General features: G+C 39.8%; 1 protein-coding gene across 18 annotated transcripts in view; it reads left to right on the forward strand.

Annotated features, from left to right (window-relative positions):
• KIAA1217 (KIAA1217 ortholog) overlaps window positions 1–24,316 on the forward strand; it is a 365,870-nt gene that overhangs the window by 283,015 nt on the left and 58,539 nt on the right. For 17 of the 18 annotated variants that reach the window (XR_008821431.1, XR_008821430.1, XM_056335860.1 and 14 more), the window contains 2 exons: window positions 2,308–2,506; window positions 7,850–7,943. Coding sequence is in view for 15 of the 18 variants with exons in the window: in XM_056335860.1 (XP_056191835.1) it covers window positions 2,308–2,506; window positions 7,850–7,943 (293 nt within the window). In the remaining 3 variants the exon portion in view is untranslated. Of the gene's footprint in view, window positions 1–2,307; window positions 2,507–7,849; window positions 7,944–13,325; window positions 13,643–24,316 lie in introns of those variants that run through there. The other variant, XM_056335872.1, reaches the window with a different exon arrangement.

Here is a 24,316-nt window from a genome sequence, read left to right on the forward strand (position 1 = left end):
GTGGATGCACCAATATATCTTGGGAGCCACTGAGCTGGAAAGCAGTTAGCAGAAAAGGGTCCAGGGATCCTGGTGGATACCAAGCTGAACATGAGCCAGCAATGTAATGTGCCCTTGCAAGCAAAGACAGCCAGTGGTATCCTGGGCTGCATTAGACAGAGCATTGCCAGCAGGTCAAGGGAGGTGATCCTTCCCCTCTGCTCAGCACTGGTAAGGCCACATCTGAAGTGCCGTGTCCAGTTCTGGGCTCCTTGGTACAAGAGAGACATGGACATACTGCAAACAGTCCCGTGAAGGGCCGCAAGGATGATTAACCTGACTGGACCGTTTCTGCTATGAGGAAAGGCTGAGAGAACTGGACGTGCTCAGCTTTGAGAAGGCTCAAGGAGAGGGATCTCATCAGTGCGTAAAATTCCCTGAGGGGAAGGTGCAAAGAAGACAGAGCCAGACTCTTATCAGTGATGCCCAGTGATAGGACCAGAGACAGTGGGCACCAACTGAAATATGAGGTTCCCTCTGAACATCAGGAAACACTTCACTGTGAGGGCGAGTGAGCACTGGCACAGGTTTCCCAGAGAGGCTATGGAATATCCTTCCTTGGAGATATTCAAAAGCTGGACATAGTCCTGGGCAAGTGGCTGTTGGAATCCCTGCCTGAGTGGGGTGTTTGGACCAGATGACCTCCAGAGGTGCCTTCCAACCTCAGCTGTTCTGTGATTCTGTGGTGTGCCATTTTACTGTCTTTTTATACCACCGCAGAAGCTATACCTGCTCCATCTCTTACAGATAGCAAGAGAGTAAAGGTGTTTCTTCCTGACACAATGTGGTGTTGTACAGAGACACCTGAGATGGCTCAGAAAGAGCACAGTGTGCTTTCAGCAGTCCATGCTCAGGCAGGACATCTGTGCCTTGAGTATGGATTGGGTATGTGTGCTCAACTGGGCTTAACCGTTCCCGTTTCCTCTGTATCCAAAGTAGTTCAGCTGAGCATTTGTCTCTGCATCTGCTCCCTAGCGCTGTAGACCCCAGGACATGTCTTAGTTTGGTTGCAGTCCTGTGGCAGCCTGTTTCCTGCTGTGCAGGTCCTAATAAGCCTTCCCACATTAGAAACACTCACAAGAAGACCTTTTGGTCTTCTTTGGTCTTGACCATGTCAGGCCTGGCATGGTCAGAGCTAGTCAATCCCATCAAGTCCAGTTTGATTTTTGCTGTTGATTGAAATGGCTTTTCTCAGTGCTTCAGTCCTTGGAGGGTTTTGTAGCTTGGGATGGCATGGGACTGGGCTGTAGCAAAGCTAATGAGTCACACTCATTCTGCAGGACCAGCCAGTGGAGTACATGTGCCCACTGGTTATGCAGGAATCAGCATAGGTCTGGCAGGGCCAACACAGGCATTGTTGAAGAGGTACGTAGTAGCTCTTCACCGAGTCCCTGGTCTGTATTATCCATGCTTTTTCCATTATTGAGCATCTCACAGCCTCCCATTCCCTGAAAATGGAGTTAGTTATAGCAGAATGCTCTTCTTTTTGTCTTGAGTGAATAAGATGTCCATATTTTGCAATTCAGCATCTACGATTACTCATGTTTCTCCTCGAGTGCTAAGGATGACTATTAACAGTGCTGTGAAACTGAAAGGATCCAGAATTGTTCTTGTTTTTGTGTGAGTCCTGCTAGGAGCTTCACCTGGGGCTTTATACTATATAATGCCAGCAAACTGAATTGTGAATATAAAATTCCTAGTGCCAAAATGGGAATCTGGTTTTGGTTTTGGTGGTGGTTATTTTGTTGTTGGTTTTTGTGGGGGGGGGTTTGTTTGATTTTTTTTTTTTTTTTGGGGGGTGGTGGTGGTGGGGAGCAGGGTATAAGTGTGAGACTAAAATGCAAAATTTATGTTTAAGGAAAACTGAGTGTTATGAAAGGATGATGTTCTTCCTCAACCACTTTAAAAAATGTACCTTGTGATTTACCAACACCCACTGCAGAGCAGACTTGGTGTGTTTGGGATTTTCTATTAGCCTTCTTAAGGTAAACTTCTGATTTGTCCAAGTGAAGATCAGTAAAAGGCTTCTCAGCAAAGTGCAGTACTGGGGCAAGCATATTTACCAAGGCACAACCATACCACTGTTTTACGCTCTATTCCGATGGTGTGTTGAAAAGGAGAATGTTGTATGTGCTTTGTGAGTAAGGAATGTGATTTGATTTTTCTCTTCTCATTATGGGCTTTGTCTGCGTTCCACATGGACTTTGAAACCCAGATCATTACTACACACTTCAGGATATGTAACTTGCTATTATATTTTGCTCGTAGGTGTTTTATATCTTCAGTATGGAGATGAAACAAAGCAGTTGAGGATGCCGAATGAAATCACAAGCACAGACACAATTCGTGCTCTTTTTGTAAGTGCCTTCCCTCAGCAACTGACGATGAAAATGCTGGAATCGCCCAGTGTGGCCATTTACATCAAGGATGAGAGCAGAAACATATACTATGAATTGTGTGATGTGAGGTAAGTAAACATGGAATTACAGCTGTTGGGTTTTGTTTTGGTTTTTTGTGGTGCACTTACGGAATAAAAAGGAGTGGAGTTGATAAGTATCTGACAGATAGTGGCTTGACACATAAAGGCATGTTCAGTGGTATCTGAGTAATATGGGAGGTCTGGTCTGACACTGCCTTCAGCTGTAGGTGCAGTATCTGTTGCACAAGCCATTGATAAATGGCATACCTTGTTCAAATATTCATATAATACACGCAGGTTCACATACTTAATATTTTATTGAGTTTTAAATGAGACATAAATATTTAAAATACAGAACACAAAATAAACATTTACAGAAAACCTGTTTTTTTTCTTTGCTGGTAGCACAAAGCCTGATCCTTGTCAGCCTGAAGTTACAAATATGAATGCCACAGATGTCCTGACAACAGTGCCAATTGTGCATCATCTAACACTGCCAAAGATCTGTGGCACTGGTGACTGCTGCTGCAGCAGCCTCATCACCTTCCTGGTTTATGTCAGGATGCAGCAATTAATGCAGTCACTTCCCTTCACTAATTCAGACCGTGGTCAACAAGTGATCTGACTAACATCTGGGTGCACCTTTCTATTCTTTATTTTGTCCTGATGTCTGTGCTCTTTGAGCAGAAGGACCAGGGTTCTCAGGATCCCTAGAAAGTCCCAAATCATGCAGCAAAAAAGCTTTCAGGCACACCTCAGCCATGTTACACTGTAAAACTGCAAGGAGGTATGGTGGGCCTGTGTGCAGTCCTTTTCATAAGAAGCTCCATGATAAAAAGAACGGACAGAGGAGCGTAAGAAGATGAAGGAGAAAGCAGAGAAGGTGTTCACTCTCTGCCAGTCTGCCACTAGTGCAGGAAAATAATGTGAAAGTAAGAGAAGTGAATTGTCCGCTGCTGCCTTGTTTCTTCTGGAGATCCTGTGGGTCGGGTGCTTCTCCATATCATCTTGTAGTTAAAAGAGCAAGCTGGAGCTTTTCTAACCTTGCTACTTCCAGTTCCCCCATTCCTCTTCTTAGTCCTTGGACAGCACTGCACTCCATTTTCTCTTGTGTCTTGTTGTCCTCAGGCAGTCTATCCAGTGTCTTGTCATTAGCCAGCCTCTTGGATTTCAGTTTCTGGTTTTTTATCTTCCTTGCTTTGAAGACTCCCACACCCCTGTTTGACCACTGTAATGCCTATGTTAAGACCCATCTGATTTTTCGCATCATCATCATTCACCGTGGGCTCAAGTTTCTTACACATCAAACAGTCTGTTCACAAGATCAGATCAGCTGATTAAACCAAGATAGGGGTTACTATGTCTCTGTTGCCAAGTGCATCATTGTGACCATCATCTGGCCCATCGGCTCATTCTGTCTCACTTTATCCCTCCATCTTCCCTTGAGTTTCAGACTAACAGTTTATGACTGCATCTCCTCCCTGCCCCTGAGAATGTTGTTGTTGATTATCTTAATACCACTCCACCTTTTTTTCCCTTGCTCCCATTGCAGGCGTCACTCTGCCAGTCTCAGGCCTGGCTCAATCCCAACATCTGCTTCCTTTTTTCCTATGCCTGTATTGTAGAGCATTTCTAGAGGAAATCCCATGACCCAGCTGACTTCCTCCACGACAAAATTCCCTTCTTCAGTTTTGCCACCCTTCTCACTAAGGAAACGTCAGCAATTCCAGCTTAATGAAGTCCAAAGTATGCACTACTGGCTGCATTTTCACTGCCTTTGAATAATTTCCACAGCAATTTCTCCATTTCTGTTCCATACTCTCCACAAGATCTTGCCCATGTCTCCCCTCAGAGATGAAATTTTTCTCTCCTTTGCTTGCCATGTCTTCCTTCTATTCTTCTCTTTCTTCCTTGTCTTAAACAAAGGTGTTGCAGTCAACTCTTCAAGTTCTTCACCTCCCTTGGAGGCTGTCTCATGTTCTGCTGTGCCTCGTATCCCTTGCTTTGTTTTTTTATTAACTTATAACTCTTTTAAAGTGCCTACTTCTAGACTGCAAACGTGTTCCTGTGCCTCCCAACAAAACTGTCCCTGAACACAACATACGTTTCCACTTCCCACCCCGTCACCTTTATCTCTTGCACTGAGCAGCCACTACAACTGTTGGCTGGAGTTTTACTCTCCTCATTCTGTCATTTCCAACCTGTCTGGGATTTTATTTTTCTAATTCCAACTCATCTTTTGTTCCCTGCTGTGCCATTGCAATTGTCAGTCACCAAGTAGCCATCTTTTGTGAATGCCCTTTTTCTCTGAGATCTCTCATGTACTTTTGATTTCTTCTTGAAACTTGACCTTCCTTTGTTTCAGTGGCTGTTCTTTCCTGACTTCTTCCTGTCTCTCTTCTCTCCTTTCACGTATCATTTGAAAGGTCCTTGTCTCAAACATTGATTTTCTGTTGTGTTTTTCCAGGACTTTGTCCTCCTTCCTTTTCTTTGTCTGTACCCGTCTCCATCATCTTATCCATATGAATTAGTTGAATTATCAGTTACCTGGGTGACTCTCTCATTTATTTTTCTGTCGCTCCTTTAGGATGTGATTCGTCTGACCAAATGGAGAATTTTGTATCCCCATTTTGAGCTGGTTGTGAATAATCCTATAAAATTGTCTGATAAATTATACACGCCAGAGAACCTAGCTGTTGATGTCTTCCCTGTGCACGTCTGTAGTTGGATGACATGAATCCTACCTCTTCCGTCCAAAGAAAAACATTAATCTTCTCTTTTAATATTGTCTCATTAGTTTCAGCCTAGTGTATTCTCCTTCATTAGGCCATCACACTCCTTCCCCTTTTCTTTCTTTGTGGTGTTTTTTTTTAATCACTGGGAGCAAAGCACTATCTTTCTACTTAAGCGCATAACCTGGTCCTTTTATTAAAATGATTCAGGGCTCTGCATGCAATGTAGGTCTCAGATTTTTTTCTGTGTAACAGCCCTATGATGCAGCCTTTCCTTTCCCACCACACAGTAAAAAAACACTCTGCTAATTCATCAGCTTTCTAATAGCAACTGGTCTTTTCTCAGCAGCTGGCAACAGGTTTGCTCTTACCCATTCCAACAAAGAAACAGGGATCATTCTCCTAGTTCAACAAGCAGACTGTTTCACATGCATTTTTTTTATTTGTCCTCTGGCTGTATCTTTTCCATCTCATTAAATATAAACTACTTGTCTTCATTACGAGGGCTCCTCCAAGCCCACTTCAATGCTACTTTTCATTTCTTCTTCAGTTCCAAGTGCCATCTGCTTCCACTGGGTGAATAATGCCAACTTTCATTCTACATGTCTTTAATTTTCAAACAAGTGCCTTCATGCTCTCTCTTGGGCAGCCCTGTAACACCCTTGGAAGATGTCCTCACAGGCATCCACAAAGCCACTGCGTTGGTCTCCTTCCCCCTCTCTCTGTTGCACTGCCTACTCAGAGCATGCCCGTGGTTTCAGGATCCATTTATTGCTCCTCTGGCTGGAAAGACTATGGTCTTCTCATTTCTTTTTGTTCCCTCATCTTTCTACAGCTATCCTCGTCTTTTGTGTCTTATATTCACCTTGTAAGCTGGTGACGAGGTGGTATTCCTGGCATATCTATACAGCACACATAGATCAATGAAGCCTTTGAACATGCCAATAGCATCTGGGAGCTACAGTAATGCAAATAATATAATAATAAAAGTACAGTAATATACAGCTGTTATCAGTAATGTTTATCTTAGAATAGCAACATGAGGTGAAACAGAATTCACTTCAGAGATCAAATGCCTTCTATTACGGTGCTTTGCCTTGCAGCAATGTTTTACTTTGAAGTGTCATGTTTCTACAAGAAATATTTATGAAGAATGCTTTTAAAACAAACTCCAGTTAGTTGAGGTATCATCTCATAGCCATCAGACAGAAAAGACAGCAGATAAAATGTATTTAAATGAATAATATGCTGTTTCTAGAAGTGAAGATGAGAGAGCTTGCTTTGTATTGAAAAGAGCATGTTTCCAAGTCTGAGGCAGAAAACGGTAACTGAGAGTCCCAGTGCAAGTCTCAAAGAGAAAGGGTCACGTTTGCAAGATGGAAAACAGTTTATGTTACCATAAATAATTGAAGAACTTGAACTTGCCACAAGGTAGCTATTTTCCTATGTAGTCTACAAGTAAACACTCATAAATACTAAACTTCTCATCAGCCCTACAGTTCTGAAACAGAAGGCACTGATCTGTCTCTTAAACCTGTGGGGCTTCTTTAATAACTCCTTGACATCTACAACAGCAGCACAAGTTCTGACTAGCTACCCATTCAAAGCAATCACTGATTGTAAGATGACATTGTAAGAAAGAAATTGGATCTGCCCAAGAATCCTTTCCTTTGTTTTTAAATGATAATCCCAGTGATTAAGATCAGTTCACTAGACTTGTAGCTGCACCTGGGAGAAAGGAATTCAGTCACATGTGTAAGTGAATTCTCTAGAGATCACTAATGGGAAATGAAAGGAGTTGCAGCTTTGAAAGGATGTAAGCGTAGATAGGAGGCTTTGCTACTGAAATCAACTTGCTAAGAAATCAGCAGAACTCAGTGCAAGTGTCTAAGCCATAAAATTATTAGAAGGTAAGTTTTGAAACAAAATAGAGAACTACTGACATCTAACACTTTCCTAAATGCAGTAGTTGAAAAATTAATCTGATCAATGACAAAGTGTTAGGTCCAAATTAAACAAAAATAGTCTCTTAGGACTTCCTATCTAAACCATTTCTGTGGTAGCTTTCATCAAACCTTTTGCTTGTTTATTTGTTTTTGTAATTCCTATTTTTTCTCTTAAAAACCTGTCTTTATTATAGATAAAGTTTAGAGGAGGGATTTATCTGCTACTTAATTTTTAGCTTTTGTAGATTTCTTCTCAGGTTTGTGAACAAGCTGATAATTAGAATTGCCTCAAGAATAATTGCAGTTAGAAAGACTGCTTTTCTTTTGATATTGCTGCTTAGAATAGCAAAAATTCACGTGGGCTGAGTACACAATAAACCATGTAAATATTAACTAAATCCTTTTGAGTGCCGTGTAAATATTGAAGCTCTATTGTCTACAAAGTGTTTTCACTCTATGGCAGGATCTTGAAAGAAACTTAACACTATCTATTTTTTATGGGTGTGGAGTTATAGCAAAAGAATGAATACTTCCCATGGGAAAGAGAATCAAAGTAGGCTTTTGTTTGTTTGTGTGTGTCTAAGTTATGGCATTTAGGTTTTTCTTATAGATCGGCTGCAGACCTACTATGTCTGTTACCTGAGAAACTTTTGGACAACAAAGTAAATAAAACTACTTTCATCTGTTATCACTGCTGATTCTTTTGGTTCCAGGAATATTCAAGACCGATCTTTCCTTAAAGTTTACAACAAAGATCCTGCACACGCATTTAATCACACTTCCAGAGCTGTAAATGGAGACATAAGGGTAAGTACTAATGCTGCATGTATATTCCTCTTTCCAACAGCTTTTATGTTAAAAGCTTAAATTCTTAATTGTAATATGTACACAACAATTCATAAAACTGAAGGTGTATGTAAGACACACATACAGGAGAGGGAATTGATAATGCTTGCCGTAATGTTTCTTAACTGCTTTGCTTTTTCCAATTACTTGCCCTGAGCATTAACTTGTTTTGTTCTTGTTTACTAGCATTAAAGCACGTGAATCAAAACATAGCTTTAATTACTTATTTTGGGACACAGATAGTGTTTAGAGTTTAGACCGCTTCTTTTTTCATGTTTCCAAGCCCTTTACAGCAAAGTATGGCATGGTGTTAGTTTGCTCCAGCAAGGCTTCAGCATGGACTGTTTTGCAGTGGCTGAGCAGATGTGCTTGAAGTCTGTTGAAACACTTTGTAAGTTACCTTCTCAAACAGGAAATTCTGATAAATACCCATTGTGGTGTAAATGGGTTTATCTTTTTCTAAAATTTGCTGCCTATACTTATCAAGGACTAGTATATTTGCATTTTCAAGTGAACATTTTGTATTGGGAAACTACAGAGAAGGCATTTGAAACATATTTGATTTCGCTTTGCCACCGTCTGTATCTTTTGCTGGACTTATCTCCCACCTTGATGCCGAGGGGCGGGAGATGCAGCTGTGGGGCACCTCTTCCATGGTGTTACCCACAGCTAGTGTTGAAGCAGCAGGTGGTGGTGGTAAGATTACACCTCATCTCCTCTCCACCCATCCTAGTCTGTCCCCAGGAAACAGTGCAACCAAATGAGCTTGATGGGGCCAGAAGGGAATGTCGCTACTGTTCTCCCTGCTTTGTGGCTTTTATGTATGCTCCAAAGCTTATTCAACTGTGTGGCAAATTTCCTGTGAAGTAATTTGCTTAATTGTACATTTGCTTCTTCGTTTCATTATCAATTCTGAGCATGTCTCACTGCTTTGTTATTAATATTTCTTGTAAGCACTTCTGCTGTTTCAACAGTTTAGGGCCTCATTATTTTAGAAAGATCGCAATAGTTTGTTTACAGGCACTATTGTCAACCACCTCTCATTTATGTACTTCAATTATAAAATGGTCCTTTTGATAGGTCAGAAATCTAATTACCTTATTATTCACACTGCTGCATGCACAACATGAGAGAGCAAATAGATGCACGTCAAAGGGCTGACATGATAGTTTTTAGTGTCTTCTTTAAGGTCCTGAAATTCTTCAATCCTACTTATATTCCTGCAGCAGTAACTGGATGTATCCAACACATTCATATTCAAAGGCATGACATGCTATCATTGTGCCTTATGACGTTAACTCATTTAACAATTGCAGGTGGCTTTATAAAGTTATGCTGTACTGTTCTTCCATGTGCAACAGATGCTGAATGTATCTACTGTGGCTTTGTGTGCTCTAGACCTGTTTTCAGATGTGGTTAACTACTGTGTTAGCTACATTTATTTGGCCTTCTTCCTAACAGTTGTTTTGAACACAGGTGCTGCTTCTGTGCAAAAACTATAATAATTTGTATTGATTTTTAAAAAATACTGTGTTGTACAAAAGATATGCACTCTTGACACCTCCTGATTATGGCTGAAATACTTCTCTTTGGCCATAACTCAAAACCAATGGTGACAGAGATGACCTCTGCAGAAGTGGTGGTGGTTTCATGGTAGAATATTTTATTTTCCTCTGCTGAAATGTCAAAGATGCCATTTTGAAATTCTGTGCATCCAAAAAACCAGCTATTTTCTCATTTGGCTTTTCCTTTGCATTGGCAAATTTCTTGTCTTCCTGGTCTGAGAGGTGAAGTCAGATCCTGGATGTTCATAGGGGCTTTGTGGAGAAACATGCAAAAAGTCTTCCCTTTGATCTACGTGAACTTCTGCACTTCAGAGTTATGAGTGAGGAAACGTGATTTCTTGAGCTCCAGAAGTAATGATATGTGTTTGTCTAAGGATGTGTGTCTTCTGGTTGGGTTCTTCCTTGCGCAGCAACACTTAGATCCTAATGCAGGCTTATCCCAAAGTAGAGGATTGTAATAAGACTCTGATGCTCAGCATCTGGAGTCTGAAAAGCTGGAGCACACACTGCAACTTTTCCTTTATTCAGCAGAAGTACTGTAGGGTTTTCTTGTGGATCTCTTCTTTGGCAGAATTTTTAGGGACATAGTAGTCTAATGGTTTCTACCTTTTGGTTAAATCTGGTTGAAATTTGCTTGCAGATTCATAGGTTATTAGGTCAGGGGAGATAACCACTAATAAACAAAATAAAATAGATAAAAATAAAAATAGATAGATTATCTATCCCTCTTTTCTTAGCAAACCAGATTAAAGGGGGTGGAAATGCAGGGAGACTTAAGTGAGAAACATATACATTTTATGTACTGGTATTGTATGGTACCCAAAAGATTGTGAAAAACCTTTGCTTCTCATCTGTCCTTTTATGTTTGTGCGTCTCTGCCTTGGGTGAATTGACGTTCTTCAGTTTCATGTGAGAGATGAGTGCTAAATTCACTGCGGTGGGAAGTGGCGAGTAACTTCTAAACACTGTGCTCTGCATCATGGTTAACTGTTTCAGAAAACCTACAGAAAAGCAGCATATTGTCAGACTGGTTGAAAGAACAGTATTTAGAGTATTATGAATTAGCCATTGTGAGTACATTTTTCCATGGTGATACTGTGAGTGTGGTTGTATCTCCTGCCATATGTGAGTTAAAGCTTTGTTTTTCTGAGGTTTGGGAAAGTTTTGCCTTTACAGAATTTTCTACTGTTTGCCTTCTTGTCCCTTTGGAACCTTTATCCCTGGGTTTGATGATGTTCAGGCTTCTATTCTTGTGATTTATAATCATTTCCATGTAACAGACCCAAAATCATCTCAGAAAATAATGTTAGCTGCCAGCTTGGACACCTGTTTTAACTACCAAACAGATGTGAAACCTGTATAAGAATTGGCAGTAACACTTGAAGTATTAAGTATTACCCATATGGACAAGAAGACTCAAAATGTGCAAGAAGAATGTGGGCTCTGTGAATTTCAGATCTCCTATCAAACCACTGAGTTTTTGTGTCCATTAATTCTTCCTGGTCTCCTCTCTGCTTCATGCATTTTTGTGAATGGGTTGTATTTGAGAAAAGGGATTTTGCTCGGGGTCTAAGCAAGTTCTAAAGGGCAGTTTTTCTTGAAATCCTTTGGAGCGCCTTGCTTGCTTGCTGATGCTATACTGTGGCCTTTTACACCTTGAAGAGTGTGATTTGTTTGACAGGTTTGCCACGTTGAATACTGTTCAAGCAAGAAGTAGCCACATACTGCTGTGTCACTGAATGTTTGTGTTTGTGCTCTTCCTTTTTTGATTATTCCCTTCCCAAACTGTATGCTGAAAATCTGTAGCAGCTGTTTTCTTTGGAAAAATGTTTCTTCACATTGTTGCATTTCATCCATTTCTTCCTTTGCCTGAGCTTTTTATGTTTATCAGTCCTTTCTAGCCCCCTGTGCAACAATACTTTCTTTTGACAAAATAATGTCTAATGTCCAAATGTTTAGATGGTCGTCTTATTCTCTGTGGCGTTGTTTTGAATTCCAGCGTACGTGCACATACACAGCCATGCTGGTCTGTGCTGTTAGAATGAACATTTGTCATTTGCATAGATTCAAAGGGGAAAAGGCCACCTCAGAGTTACTGGGTGAGGGTCGGGGTTGCCTTGCTTCTCACCTTCAGCAGCGGTGTATAGATTGAACGTCAGCAGATGACACTAAAGAACTGATGGCAGATTTTTGTATGTTGCTGAATGAATTGAATTTCTTTGGAAGTGTCACAGCTCCTTTTATCCAGGGCTGTGAGCCCCTGATGACTCCAAGTGGAAGCGATTCCCCCACCAAATATGCACAGCATATTTTCTGTCCTCATTCCCTACACCCTCCTTTTATGGAGTGCCTGAAAGGGGAAGAATTCTAAGTTATAATCGCCCCCTTTTGTCATTGCAATGTGTCTGTGTTTCTGGTGACAGAGTTGGATAGTAATAATGTTGGTTGATGCAGTGATTTATTCTGGGCTTCATCTGCCCCCCAGTTTTGAGAATCAAGAGGGAATTTTTACTTTGTAACAGACTGGTGGCTATTTTGCTTGGCAGTCTTTCTCTTTCCAACCACCTGCCCTCAGGTCTGTGGGTTACACTTTGTTTTAAAACGTCCTAGACCCACCATGTTTTTCTTTAATTCCCTGACTTGCACAAGCCCTTGGCAGGTCAGCGCTTTATCCCAAACCGCCTGGGTGGGTGAGGCCAGAATATCCAAAGAATGCTTGTTGTGGCTGCTGTTGTATCGAGCTACACTTTGAGGTGTTTTGGAATTTTTTTGAGAGACAGTTTCTCCAAGAAGGAATAATTAGGGCAAGTTGAGTCAGAGCTGAGTTTGGGTAGTAGGGAGTACCTGGAAACTCACATTTTCTGGGAGTTAGAATGGCAAAAAGGTGATGACATTCTTGGCAGTGATGGGGGTTTGGGCTGCCAAAGTGGGAGGAGATGCGTTAAAATGAGACAGACATTTGATAAGCTGGGTAAACTGTTGTGCTGATTAGCTTTTATTAATAAAATTGTGCACTAGCAACTTTTCATTTTTCCCTGAAAGTGCCTGGCTAGCAGGTTGCTACCATTTTAACTCTCTAGAGTTATATGGAATGTGTGAGCTTCAAAAAACCCTGTAAGTGCTAAAAACCCTCAGACAACTCCCCAAGAATTTAAAGTGTCCAAGGAGCCTGAAATTTAGTGCTGGTTTGAAGGAAAGATAGATAATAAAAGCAGGATCATCCCTCTGTGTTCTTAATGTACCTGAAAACATACATCCAGCTTCTTTGAGATGTTTAACTTCTATTCATTGGACTGTTTGTGATTTTAACATCAATAAACATAAAGGCTGCAAATGCTGCCAAAATTACATTTGTTCATTGCATTCTCTGGCTTTTAAAAAAAAAAAAAAAAAAAAAAAGGCAGCTTCTCAAACTACGTAGAGGTATTTAGAACAAAAGTATTCATTGGAAAAGAATTCAAGCAATAAATTGGATGAACACGTTTTAGTGCTAGGATGCCTATAGGACAGCATTTATATAAGTTGCCATGTGTTTGCCTTACTGATCCTATTACTATAAAACTTTGTTTTCTTTTGGGAGGAAAAAGAAAAAAGGAAAAGCAAACGCTAATACCTCTATTATCTGATAGAGACCTTCCAAATGATACAAATCTCATCTTTCCTGCTGTTTTGCTGTCTGCCTTTTCTAATGCTCTTTTTGTCATTGAGAGGTTACGACAACATGAGCCATATTGTATTTATAAACATCACGTGTTTCCTTGATATGACTTGCAGTGTCTGCCAAACAGAACACATGGAAGAAACATTTCTCATTAGCTCAGCATTGGTTTTGGTTATACTGATTTCCGGGACAGGAAAAATGCCTTCCTTACTCAGATTTAACTTTCATACAGTAAAAAGAAAGCCTCTGAGTGTCCGTGAAATCTCTTGAACAGAGACGCTGCAGCTCCTTTAGCCCACATACTTTGTCTGAGGAAAAGAGAAAAAGCAGTTTATTTTAAAGAGAAGATGTAATGGCATGTATTGATGAAACTAATTCTGAATTAAAATACCTGCCAAAGTTGTCTAGAAACGGAATTCACCAAGAGATGTAAGGTAAGATGATGCTTATAAATAATGAAAGATATCTAATTTCTTTTCTTCTATTTCTTCTTCTTTTTTTTTCCACCAAACTTAAGAAGATATTTTCAGATTAACTGGGAATTTAAATCAGAACAACGAAAGCTGTTTCTTCTTCCTTGAGCCATATGAGAAAATAAATGTTTAATTGTAAATCACCAAACTACTCTCAGATTTTATGTCTAGTTTCAAACCTACATATTAAACATAAACAGTTACTTGCCAACTTGCCATAACAAATCTTGCTGAGATTTGAGCAAAATATATAAAAGAAGTCTCTGATTTTCTGGATTTTTTATTTTTTTACTGATATGGATTTTACTGCCTTTGCTTTGAATGGGCTGTCAGTAGTTGCCAATTATTTATGCAACTATAGAGCTGCAGACACTGAGAAGTGGCTGTATCAAATCAGACTGTGGTGAAAGACTGTAAATGTACCTGTTCTCTGTCATTCATATATCCTTTGAGACATGATACCTGCTGCTGTGTAAAGTCTAAATTAGTGGGAAAGTGGATAGAATTTTAAGGAAAAAATAATTTTGTAGCTACATGTAAAACAATATTTAAATTTAAAATGTTGTCTGGCAAAAAGTTGGTCTGTTTAAAGATACAGGTCCTGAGTTACAGTTGCATGGATGCTGCATTGTGGCTTTTTTAATACAATGACTGTGTAGATCCTATTACTATACCAACATTTAAAAACATATAATTTTTAAAAATTTTCAAATAATGAGGACACATTTAAAGTTTCTATCAAGCTGGCTATTGAAAGTGTCATGTTCTTGATAGTAAGCTGTTCAAGGAACATGAGCTTGCCACACCTGTGCAGTAATCTTCCAGTTAGTTTAAGCGGAGTGTCATATGGTAGATATCACAAACCAGTTACCTGGAAACCTCCAGAGAGTTTCATCTGTGGAAACAGATCAACTTGCAACCACAGTATAGTTGTTTTAGTGCAGTTTTAGGGGGAGAGTTCTTTATTTCACACTAACAGGCCTGTATTGAAGCTAGCCTGCCTTTCATGTTGAGATTTGCTTAGAGCTTGCCCTGGAGCTGATGAAGTTACTTAATGAAAACATATGATCTGTCTTGTGTGATGGTCTCTTCAGCCCCTTGTTAAAATGAGCAGTCTTACCTCTCGAGTAAGTCTGAGGTTCTCAGGCAAAACTTTTGCTGTGTTCAGTGGGAGCTTGCCCTGCATAAAAACATAAGGATTGGATCCGAGTCCATTTTTATTGTCTACTAGTTTCTGGTTTTATTCTCACTCCACCTCTTTTTACATAATGTTTCCTTGTTCCAGGTCTGTAGAAGTTTTAATCTGCCTTTTCTTAACCCTCACCCCGCCCCCGTTTGCTTGAAATTCCTAAGTAGCTGGAGGAGTCAGATGTTGCCAGAGCTCCCTGAACACATTGACAGATGATAAAAATGCTCATGGCTGTGACCTTCCTTCTTAGGAGGGGAGGTCCTCCTTTACCTCCTTTGTAAACCAGGTAGCTTATCTGAATTCCTGCAGTCCTGTAAGCCAAAGTCCAACCCAGCATTATGACTTCCAGTTAGCTTTCTGAATGAGCTGTTACTCAAACAGGGGTTAAAAATCACTTTGTGGAGGTGGATGTTTTGGTACCACTTTGGTCCTAGAACCCAAGTGAAGCAGAAGCAATATTTTTTCTTCTTCAAATCTGCCATTTGCTTGTCATTCAGGACTTTAGCTTTCCCAGGAAGTTTTTCACAAATCCAAAATGTGAGACTTCATGATCATGACCCAAATTCTCTGCTTTCCACTGAGTCTTCACTTCAGTCTATTAGTAGTTACCTGCCTCTAGATAAGAGTAATAAATACTAAAGAAAATAATTCTGTCCCTATCTGTTTTTTAACAAAGAGGTATCAACCAGTACCTGCGTTTAGGAGAACACAGCTACATATTGGAGTACCTTGATTCTTCTGCATGTTGGATTGTACTTTTTCTAACAATGGCTCTGGAAAACTAATCAGACTTCTGAAAATATAAGCAGTAAAAATGTCTTTTCTTGGATACATGTTAAGATCTGGGTTTGAAAAAATCCAGAACTGGCAAAGGCAAGACAGTTGCAAATATCAGCAGGCAACATGAGAAATGACGTGATGCTGAAATTATTTTTGTGTGTGAATATATGCCTTTCTTACATCATTGCAAACTAGAACTCGTGTGACTAAGTGAAAAGACTAAAAGGCTGTGTTGGGTAAAGGGCTAGTCCCTCAGTCACTTAATATTTACTATAGATAGCATGGCCTTAGGATAAACTAGGTTGTTTACTTCAGCCATGCTGACCAATTTGTGTATATTTTTGGATCAAAGGAAGTAAAATGAAAAGAAAATGTAGGGCTCAAACAGTACAGGAAGAAGTTTGTGATTTAAGAAGGCTCTTGAGGCACTGGTAGCATCTCTAATGTTGCAGAAGATGTACTTATAACTGCAGATACTGCTGGGCCTTATAGCTATCAGATGCAGTGCGGATTGGGCACTTACTTTACAAAATCCAGTCGTATACAAGGTCTTCATGACTGTTTCTCCTGCTGATAGTACAGAGTCCAAAACTCAGCACTGCAACTTATTTCTTTTGATTTGCAATGGCCTTACATCAGACGTAAAAGCTGGCTACAGGTGTAAACATGCTGCTTAGGTCTTTTACCTATCAGCTCTGTTTTATAACAATTTTATATTATTTACTTCCAAACCTATTCCATATATCTGTAATAGTTCTGTTTTGACTCAGTTGTTTGGTAGTGCTGCATAAGACCAAGGGTTATGCCTTTCTTTATGTTCATTTAACCATATCATCTTGTTCAGTTTTATTTGGCTTCAGTGCAGTGAGAAGAGATACAAATAGGAACAAAAATAAGAGCTGAGTCGTTAGTACAGCGAATCAGAAAGCCGTGTATTTATTTTGATTTATGAGTGCAGTTACTAACAGTACTTCTTTTTTTAAAGAGCAGAAATCTGATATACAGCATATTTAAACCAAACAAAAATTCTGATCTGTACCAGAACTGTACATGTTTGAAACTATTCCTTTTTTGGAAAAAAAAAAAAAAAAAAAAGAGATGACCCCATCAGTTCAGAGGAAGTGCTGAAATTGAGACTGGTCTGAAGGGTTTGGCTCCCTGCATTGCTGGTGGCTGTCTATGTCATGCACATGATGTGCTTGATCTCTTCAAGGAGAATGGGGAAAGGGGAGGAAATACTTGCTGCATCTTCATGAATTACATGACTCCTGTTTGTTCTCAGAAAATTCTATCTGAAAAGCAGCTGTGGAAAAGCAAAAGAAACAAACAGCTGGTTTGAAAGCAGAAGAAACAGTTGGTTTGAATGCAGCACTACTAGTTATGAGGGGTATCACAATGTTAGCTTTTAAAAAAAATATCAGTAACAGCTTTTATATGTTCAGTCCAAACAGTCTAATAGCTTATGGGATGGGTGGGCCATGCTATACTGATGAGATAAATGTGGATATTGGCAAACCAATGATGTAATTATGTAAATCCGACCTTTTTAGGATTGAAATGTGTTATGTTTCACTGTGTTTATATTTTTGTCATTTGTGATAACACCCTGAAAAATCTTGGCTGAAATGCCAAGAGGTTTCTTAGTCTACTCACTACACCATTCTGTCTGGAGAATACACTAAGGAAGCATTGAAGAATAAAGCATGAGAGATTTATTAACTTCCTTCTGCTTAATTGGATAATTTTAACAGTGATTTTTAACTCTCACATTCCATTTGTTTGTAGGAAATTAAATGCACTCATAAATATGCATAAATGAGTGCCTGTTCACTGATCTGGATGTTTGTCTTGCCAGTCAGGAATAAAGTAATACAGGCTGGTAGCAGGGAGATAGCTCAAAAAATGAAATATTGCTGGAGGAATAAACCTCCACACAGAGGCACTATGTTTTCAGTAAGGCCAATGAAAAATGTGCTGCATCTCATGCATCATTTTGCTCAGATCGCCTAAAGCGTGGCTAGACTCGAAGCTCTCATAAGACTGCTCTGGGTCAGGCTCTACATGGCCTTGTGCTCCCTTCCCTTCCAACCAGAGTTCATCCAGTGTGTCGCCAAAGTTGTCTCACTGACAGCTAATCTGTGACAATGTCAACTAGGGAGTGTCAACAGGTTCAGTACAGGTGTAACCAGGCTAGTCTAAATATAGAGCCTGCTCTTCTAGCTAGATTTAAGATGATGCACGTTGTAAGCTCAGCATTTTATGGCAAGAAGTGTAATACTGCTATCTCCTTATTTTTCTGTTGGATTCTTGTTTTACACCTGAAGAAGGGTGGTCTTAGTCTAGGAATGGGAAGGGCCGTTGGACATTATGATGGCCAAAGAACTTTTGATGTGCAGGTGTGCTTGGGGTCATAAGTCTGTGTGTTCAGGCATTTGATAACAAGATGGAATTGATACGGGGAAAAGTTATCTGAGAAGTAAGGGCTGCATGCAGAAGACGCCTCACCACTTGTCAGAGCTTGGTGATGATTTCATCAAACCAGAATTTCTGTTGTCCCCCACTAATGACCAAATGTGCACAAAGGACAACGGCCACCTCAGCGTTCTCTCTTAGCACTCAGTCCCACTGCATGTCAAGTATCAGAGGTGCTGCACTACGGCCTGACTTGTAGAGAGCTGTTATTTTCTGCAGTCTGAAGCTGTTCTGAACCTCAGCTACATCTTCAGTGGGAATGGCTGAACTAAGTGCTAGGTTTCAAAATCCATTTGTAGCTTTAAAGTGTATCTCAAATATCTTTGCTTTGAATATGAGAATGGATTGCAAAGGCAAGTGATGGCTGTAGCTTCTTTGCCCATGTCCTCAAGCATTCATGGGTTGCTCCAGCTGGCATTTACCTGAAGGGCTGTGCTCACTGCTTTCATAAAAATGACCCTCATGTTCTGACCGCCCCTGCCAAAAAACCCAAAAAAACTTGGAATATTAAACCAAACTGAAGAAGGTTATGCTGGATGTATTTTCTTCTTTCTGTTTCCTCTTCTCCTTCCTTTCTTCCTCTCCCTCTCCCTCCCATGCCTGCTATGCTAAACTATGGCATTGTAATAACAAGAACTAATGCAAAATTTTCTAACCTTGAAGAAAAATTGCATTAGTTCATGTTTTTCCACTCTTACTGTGTTTTCTCATTCTTTCATTGAATTTTGTGTTGAATTTCCCTTCATATGCTATGGTGTCTTTAACTCTTCTTTTTCTCATTGATTCCTCACCTCCTAGCTTAAGTCTCCTATTTTTGTTTCTTTGTCATTTTTTTTGTTTCTTTGTCATTTTATTATCCCTTTCTTGTTTACCTATTTAGTTCTCAGCACTCCATCTCCAATATTACCCTCTTTCATCGCTGGCCTCTTCCACAAACTCCTATTACTGTCCCTTTACCCTGTGTCATTCCCTTTTTGGTTTGGTTTGGTTTGTTTTGTCTTTCTTCCTCCTTTTTTTTTTTTTTTTTTTTTTTGTGTGTGTGTCTGTAGTTTTACACTCAGAATGCCCTATTAGCTTCCCATATAATAATTCTTTACCTACTCTATCTTTTCCAAGTGTCACAGAATCATGGAATCTTCTAGGTTGGATAAGACCTTTAAAATCATGGAGTCCAAGTCATGAGTTATGTATTAGTTAAATGTTTGCAGCATATTACTCTTGCTATTTTTAATTCATATTTCTGCATTACATGTGGACTAAGCTGGAAAAATTTCATGCCACAAACTCAGTCTTCTACATTTAGGCTTTAAAAGTTTAGGCATAAGTAAACATGCTAGTGGTAGGACAGAGGAAGAGAAGAAGGAAAAGTGGAGGTGCTTCTGTATTGGTCTCTTGATAAATAAATAATATTTATTACCAGCTTCAGGCTAGAGACCCTTAATTCTTAGCTGAGTCAAACAGGAACCATAGACCAGGTTCAGTCCAAGGTGGATCACAGCAAGCAGCAGCTGCAGTGAAGCTGCCATTATCCCTTCTAGTTATAGTATCATCTTGACTTATAACGAAGGGGGAAAAAAAAAAAAGGAAAAAAATAAGATGAAAACCAGAGCAGAGAGTGAGCTAAATGAAAAGACATGTGGACTGGCTCACTATAGAGAATTAGGAAAAAAATCTAATCCTTATAAGCTTAGGGTAGAAATTGCCACCCACTGCAGTCAGTGGTGAGAGGCTGGGAACGCCAAGGGACGGTTTGTCCCACCTGGCTGTAGAGGGAATGAGCTGACTCTGGAGGGTGCCTGGCCGACTGTCTTTTAATGCAATGTTAGGTTAGACAAATCCTCAATACAGAGCAGTGGTGCTGTCTTAACTTTTGAGAGGTGCTTAATACATATATGTCTGTGATACATACTATGATACTTTCCTATAGCTAGGAAAATGTCTTTGTTTAAATCAGTACAGAAATGAAGGGGAAGCATGAGGTTTAAATTACAGGGTAGAGAGACACACTGCAGACCTGACGTAATAGTTCAGTTTTGCAGAACCTTCTTCATACAGCTCCAGTGAGAGTTGGCTATATTTGCTCTAGTAAACTTAAAATAAATTTTGAGAGGCTTGTAGAGTTTCCAGCACAAGGTTTCCTACTTGTACTTGCTTGCCTTTAATTTTTTTAATTCCTAAAAATCTAAAATTCCTGATTATGTTGATCTGCCATCACCAGAGAATAGGCCAAAAACGTACTGCTGGTATGCAAAACATATGTATGTATGTATATGTAATGTTAATATACATGTTAAAATGAAGCACTGTTCTCCTGAAGCTCAGATGCTCACTTGTGTGCTCATTCAAATGCTTTATGTACAGGTTGCTCCACACTGCAAGCTCCAGCTGTTCTACCGAGTGTGCTGCTTTGCCAGCAGTGATGCTGCAGAGCTGCCTCTCCCCTTTGTAGTGGTTTGTTGTAGCTCATAGCTGTGTGCTCTGTGGTGTGGGAGGGCTGCTTGTTTGTTTGTTAGCATTTTTTTAAGAGCTAGGGAGTTTGGAATAAGCATAAAAGAACTTTATGGTACTTATGTCTACCCCAAGTGTTTCACTGCATGCCTTCAGAATCAGTAAACAGAGGGAATTACAAATAGTATGTATGTTTAAGAGGAGATGGTGTAGTCTGTACATAATACTGAATCCAGTATGTGTCAGGCAGCCAGAACTGTTCTGTTCCCTCTCGATTGTCTGGCTTGGCCTCTCAAATTCAAAGACCTTCTGTAGGACTTTCAGTCCTCAGGGAAACACCACACAAATCCTTGTAGGTATAGATATGGGTAGTGGGCTGGAGAGCTGACGTGGGAAAGTTGAGGCCAATTTGAAAGAGTTATTCAGGGTCATGAAGAGCAGTGTGGAGTGCGGGGTGGGACCAGCACAGCACCTCCGTGTTCCCTTGGTGCCTTTGTCAAGGACAGCAGCTTGGGGGTCTGTGTTCTGCTGCCTCGTTTTTGTCATGGGGAAGCAGCTGAGACTGAGATCAGGATTGGATACGACCACTTTTTTCTTCCTCTGCTGAATGTTTGGAGGCAAAACGAGGGGTCGATCTCTCTTCTTTCACTGCAGAAAGTGGATAACCACGCTGAGAGGTTTCTGTCACGGCGCTAGCCTAAGCAGAGGGAAGAGAGATGCTGATGGTGGTTCTCCAGCTGCCTTCAAGAGTGTTGTGTATCAGAGGCTGCAGAGTTAAGAGATCCTGCAGACAACTCTGTGCGTAGATCTTTGTCCTCCTACACTGTTGGTGTCTTGGATCAGAATTAGAAGCTGGGTGATCTGTAGGACTGGTGAAGTGGCATGAGACCTTGGCAAAAAAAAAAAATCACTCAAAAACCCCAACCCCAAGAAAACAGGAAAAAATGATGTTTCTTTTGTAATACAGCTGTAAAAGCCATCACCAGGAAACTGCCTTCCCATTTAGGTTCTGCTGGACTGAACTAACTTGCTGCATTTAGGCAAAACCCCATTGACTCCCTCACAAGCTTTGCTCCAGAGTGCTGAGAACAAAACCAAGTCCTGAGTTAGTGACAAGCAGTCCAGCCTGTAAGTGCTTCCCTGTTTTCTGTCAAGGAAATGGTTGTTTACAGCAGTACAAGGCATTAACTGCTTAATTATTTCCATCCATGAAAGTATTATTAAGGGAATAGGAACCAAAAGAACTGTTATCAGGAACAGAAAGAACTTTGATCAGCAGTCAAGCATTAAGTTATGTCTATGCCACATGTGTATACCCCACAGTAGACTTCAAAATACTCTCTGGCTTTATAATTGTTTTACTCATGTTGTGTCTCTAACATTTTTTTTCTGCTTAAAAATGAGAGAAGTAAACAAAAAATAAATTGTGATGGGCAAATTGGTCCAACGGGTCAGCATTGTTAATAACAGTGAAGGAAGTAGGATGACTGGTGATTTAGTTCAGTGGTAACTTGGGCCTATCATTAACATAGACATTAACATAGATTTTAAAGAAATAGGCTAACCTAAACTTCCAGGCTGGATCTCAGTGAAGCATGAAGTGTTGCGCCTGTTAGGGGCATGCCCTTTGTTTATAGAGGGGGTTAAACAGAAAAAGAACTCTTTGTTCTGTACAGTACGTTATAAACAAATATATGGCAAGTAATTAGACATGGGATAATACATGGCAAGTTCGACAAGGCTTGAGGGCTCTGATAAAGTAATTGAAATGGAAAGTGATGCTTGAATGGTTTGTATGCATTGTTAGAACCTACAGATTAAATTACAGCCTTGGTAATGATCTATCTGTGCAGTATTTATGACGCTGTGCCTGCCTGATGTGTTTTAAAATTAAAAGAAGATTCATTCCTCTCATGAAAAACTTTTTGTATGCATCAGATGTACTTGAAGACTTGTGCGTATAGTGCCAGATGTATGGAGAGCTAGTTATAGTATGTCTGATGTTCTGGGATATACTTTATCATGCTAGAGTCCAATTACTGAAAATGTGCATCCTACCAGCTTGCAGTTCATTGCAGAGGAACTGCAGTGAAATATAGTGGTCTTTTTATCCTGCATATTAGCATAATAATGTGATTTCTCACTGCAGGTTTGTTAGCCTGTAAGGAAGAACAGGGATGGAAGAATATGCTCTACAACTCCTGGAAAGCATGTGTGGCATAAAAGTATACTAGGATAATTTGCTTGTATTTTTTACTCTTGATGTTTTTGAGCCTGGTTGGTCAGCAAACCTAAGCAGCTTTTTAACTAGGTCAAGTATATACATCCATTCATTAAAAGGGGATGCTTGACTGCTTAGTTAAACCTGCCAAATATAAACCAGATGCTTCAATGGTAAATACTGCTATACTGCGAGAAACAAGCCTTGACTGATTAAATTTAAAATAAAAATAAATAGGTTTAAAATTGTTTCTGTGCCGTAATAATACTTTATTATCGTTCTATTGCAAATACTTAATAAAAATAATATTTTAAAATACTTTACAGTGAAACTGAAAACTAAACATTTAAGAAAAAATAAATATTTTTTACATTTCTGAAAAGGCTCTTTATATTACACTATGTATCAATTTTGTGAAGTTCTGGTCAAGACTAATAATGGCATACAAATTTACAATGTACATTACAAATCAGAATACATTGCTGCTGCCTGCAAAGTGGGAGGACTTCTCTGCAGTTGGGCTGGGTGGAACACCTGGATTTTTAGTTTTGGCTACCAGATCTGCTCAGATCTTTGTCCTGTTACTTAAATGCTCTGTGTCAGATTGCCCTTTTGTAGTGGAAGTGAACGATGCCTCCCTCCCTAATGACTGAGAGACTTAGAGCAGTACTGTGAAATAGAAATGTTACTCCAGTAAGGTCCCATTATACCTGGCTCTTCACAGCAGTATTAGCTCATGGTTGTGTGCTTCAATTGTATTTTTATTCTTTTCAGTGCCAGTCATGATGATATAGGCAATTTTTTACTTGCATAAAAACAAAAACAGAACAAAAAAAAACCCCAAACCAACAGCAAAAAAGCCACCCCACCCCCAAACCAGAAAATAACTGCAGGACTGGGAAGTGGTTGTGTTGTGAGATTTTCCCCTATGATATTTAATTGCTGTCTCTTTTAGACTGTAAATACTGTATTTTTAAGACGACATTTTCTATATTCTGTGATCTTTTGGGGTGAGGGAATGGAAGGGAGGAAAGCATCCTGTCTTTTCTAATATCTTTTTTTACATATGCCTTCTCTATTGTGCCCTTTAAAACAAACACACACCAAAAAGACTAATCATAAGGCTAGTGTGGTGTGCTGCAGTGATAACAATGAGATTGATTTATGGGGGCCCCAAAGTTCAGGTTGGCCAAGCGGCTCAGGTGCCTGGTTAATGAGTAGACAGCCTCCTCCACGGGAGGGGCTTGCTCTTCCTTCTACAAAATGTCACTACCAATCGGAGTATGTGAAAAGCTTCTAAGGTTTATAACTGCTGTGTTTTTTTCTAGAATTGTATGTACTGGGTTTGCTAAATAATTAGAGGTTTTCACCTGTTGGGGAGTTAATGTGTGTGTGTGCTTTGAAATGCGCTCTCTTACCTAAACAGAGGTTACTCACTATTTTATTTATGGCTTTCCCCTTTGTGAGTCTCTCTTGTACTTCATCCCATAATGTTAGTCTCTTTCTATACATCTTATAGGCACAC

Source organism: Falco biarmicus, chromosome 4 (assembly GCF_023638135.1).
Source record: "Falco biarmicus isolate bFalBia1 chromosome 4, bFalBia1.pri, whole genome shotgun sequence".
Taxonomy (NCBI): Eukaryota; Metazoa; Chordata; class Aves; order Falconiformes; family Falconidae; genus Falco; species Falco biarmicus.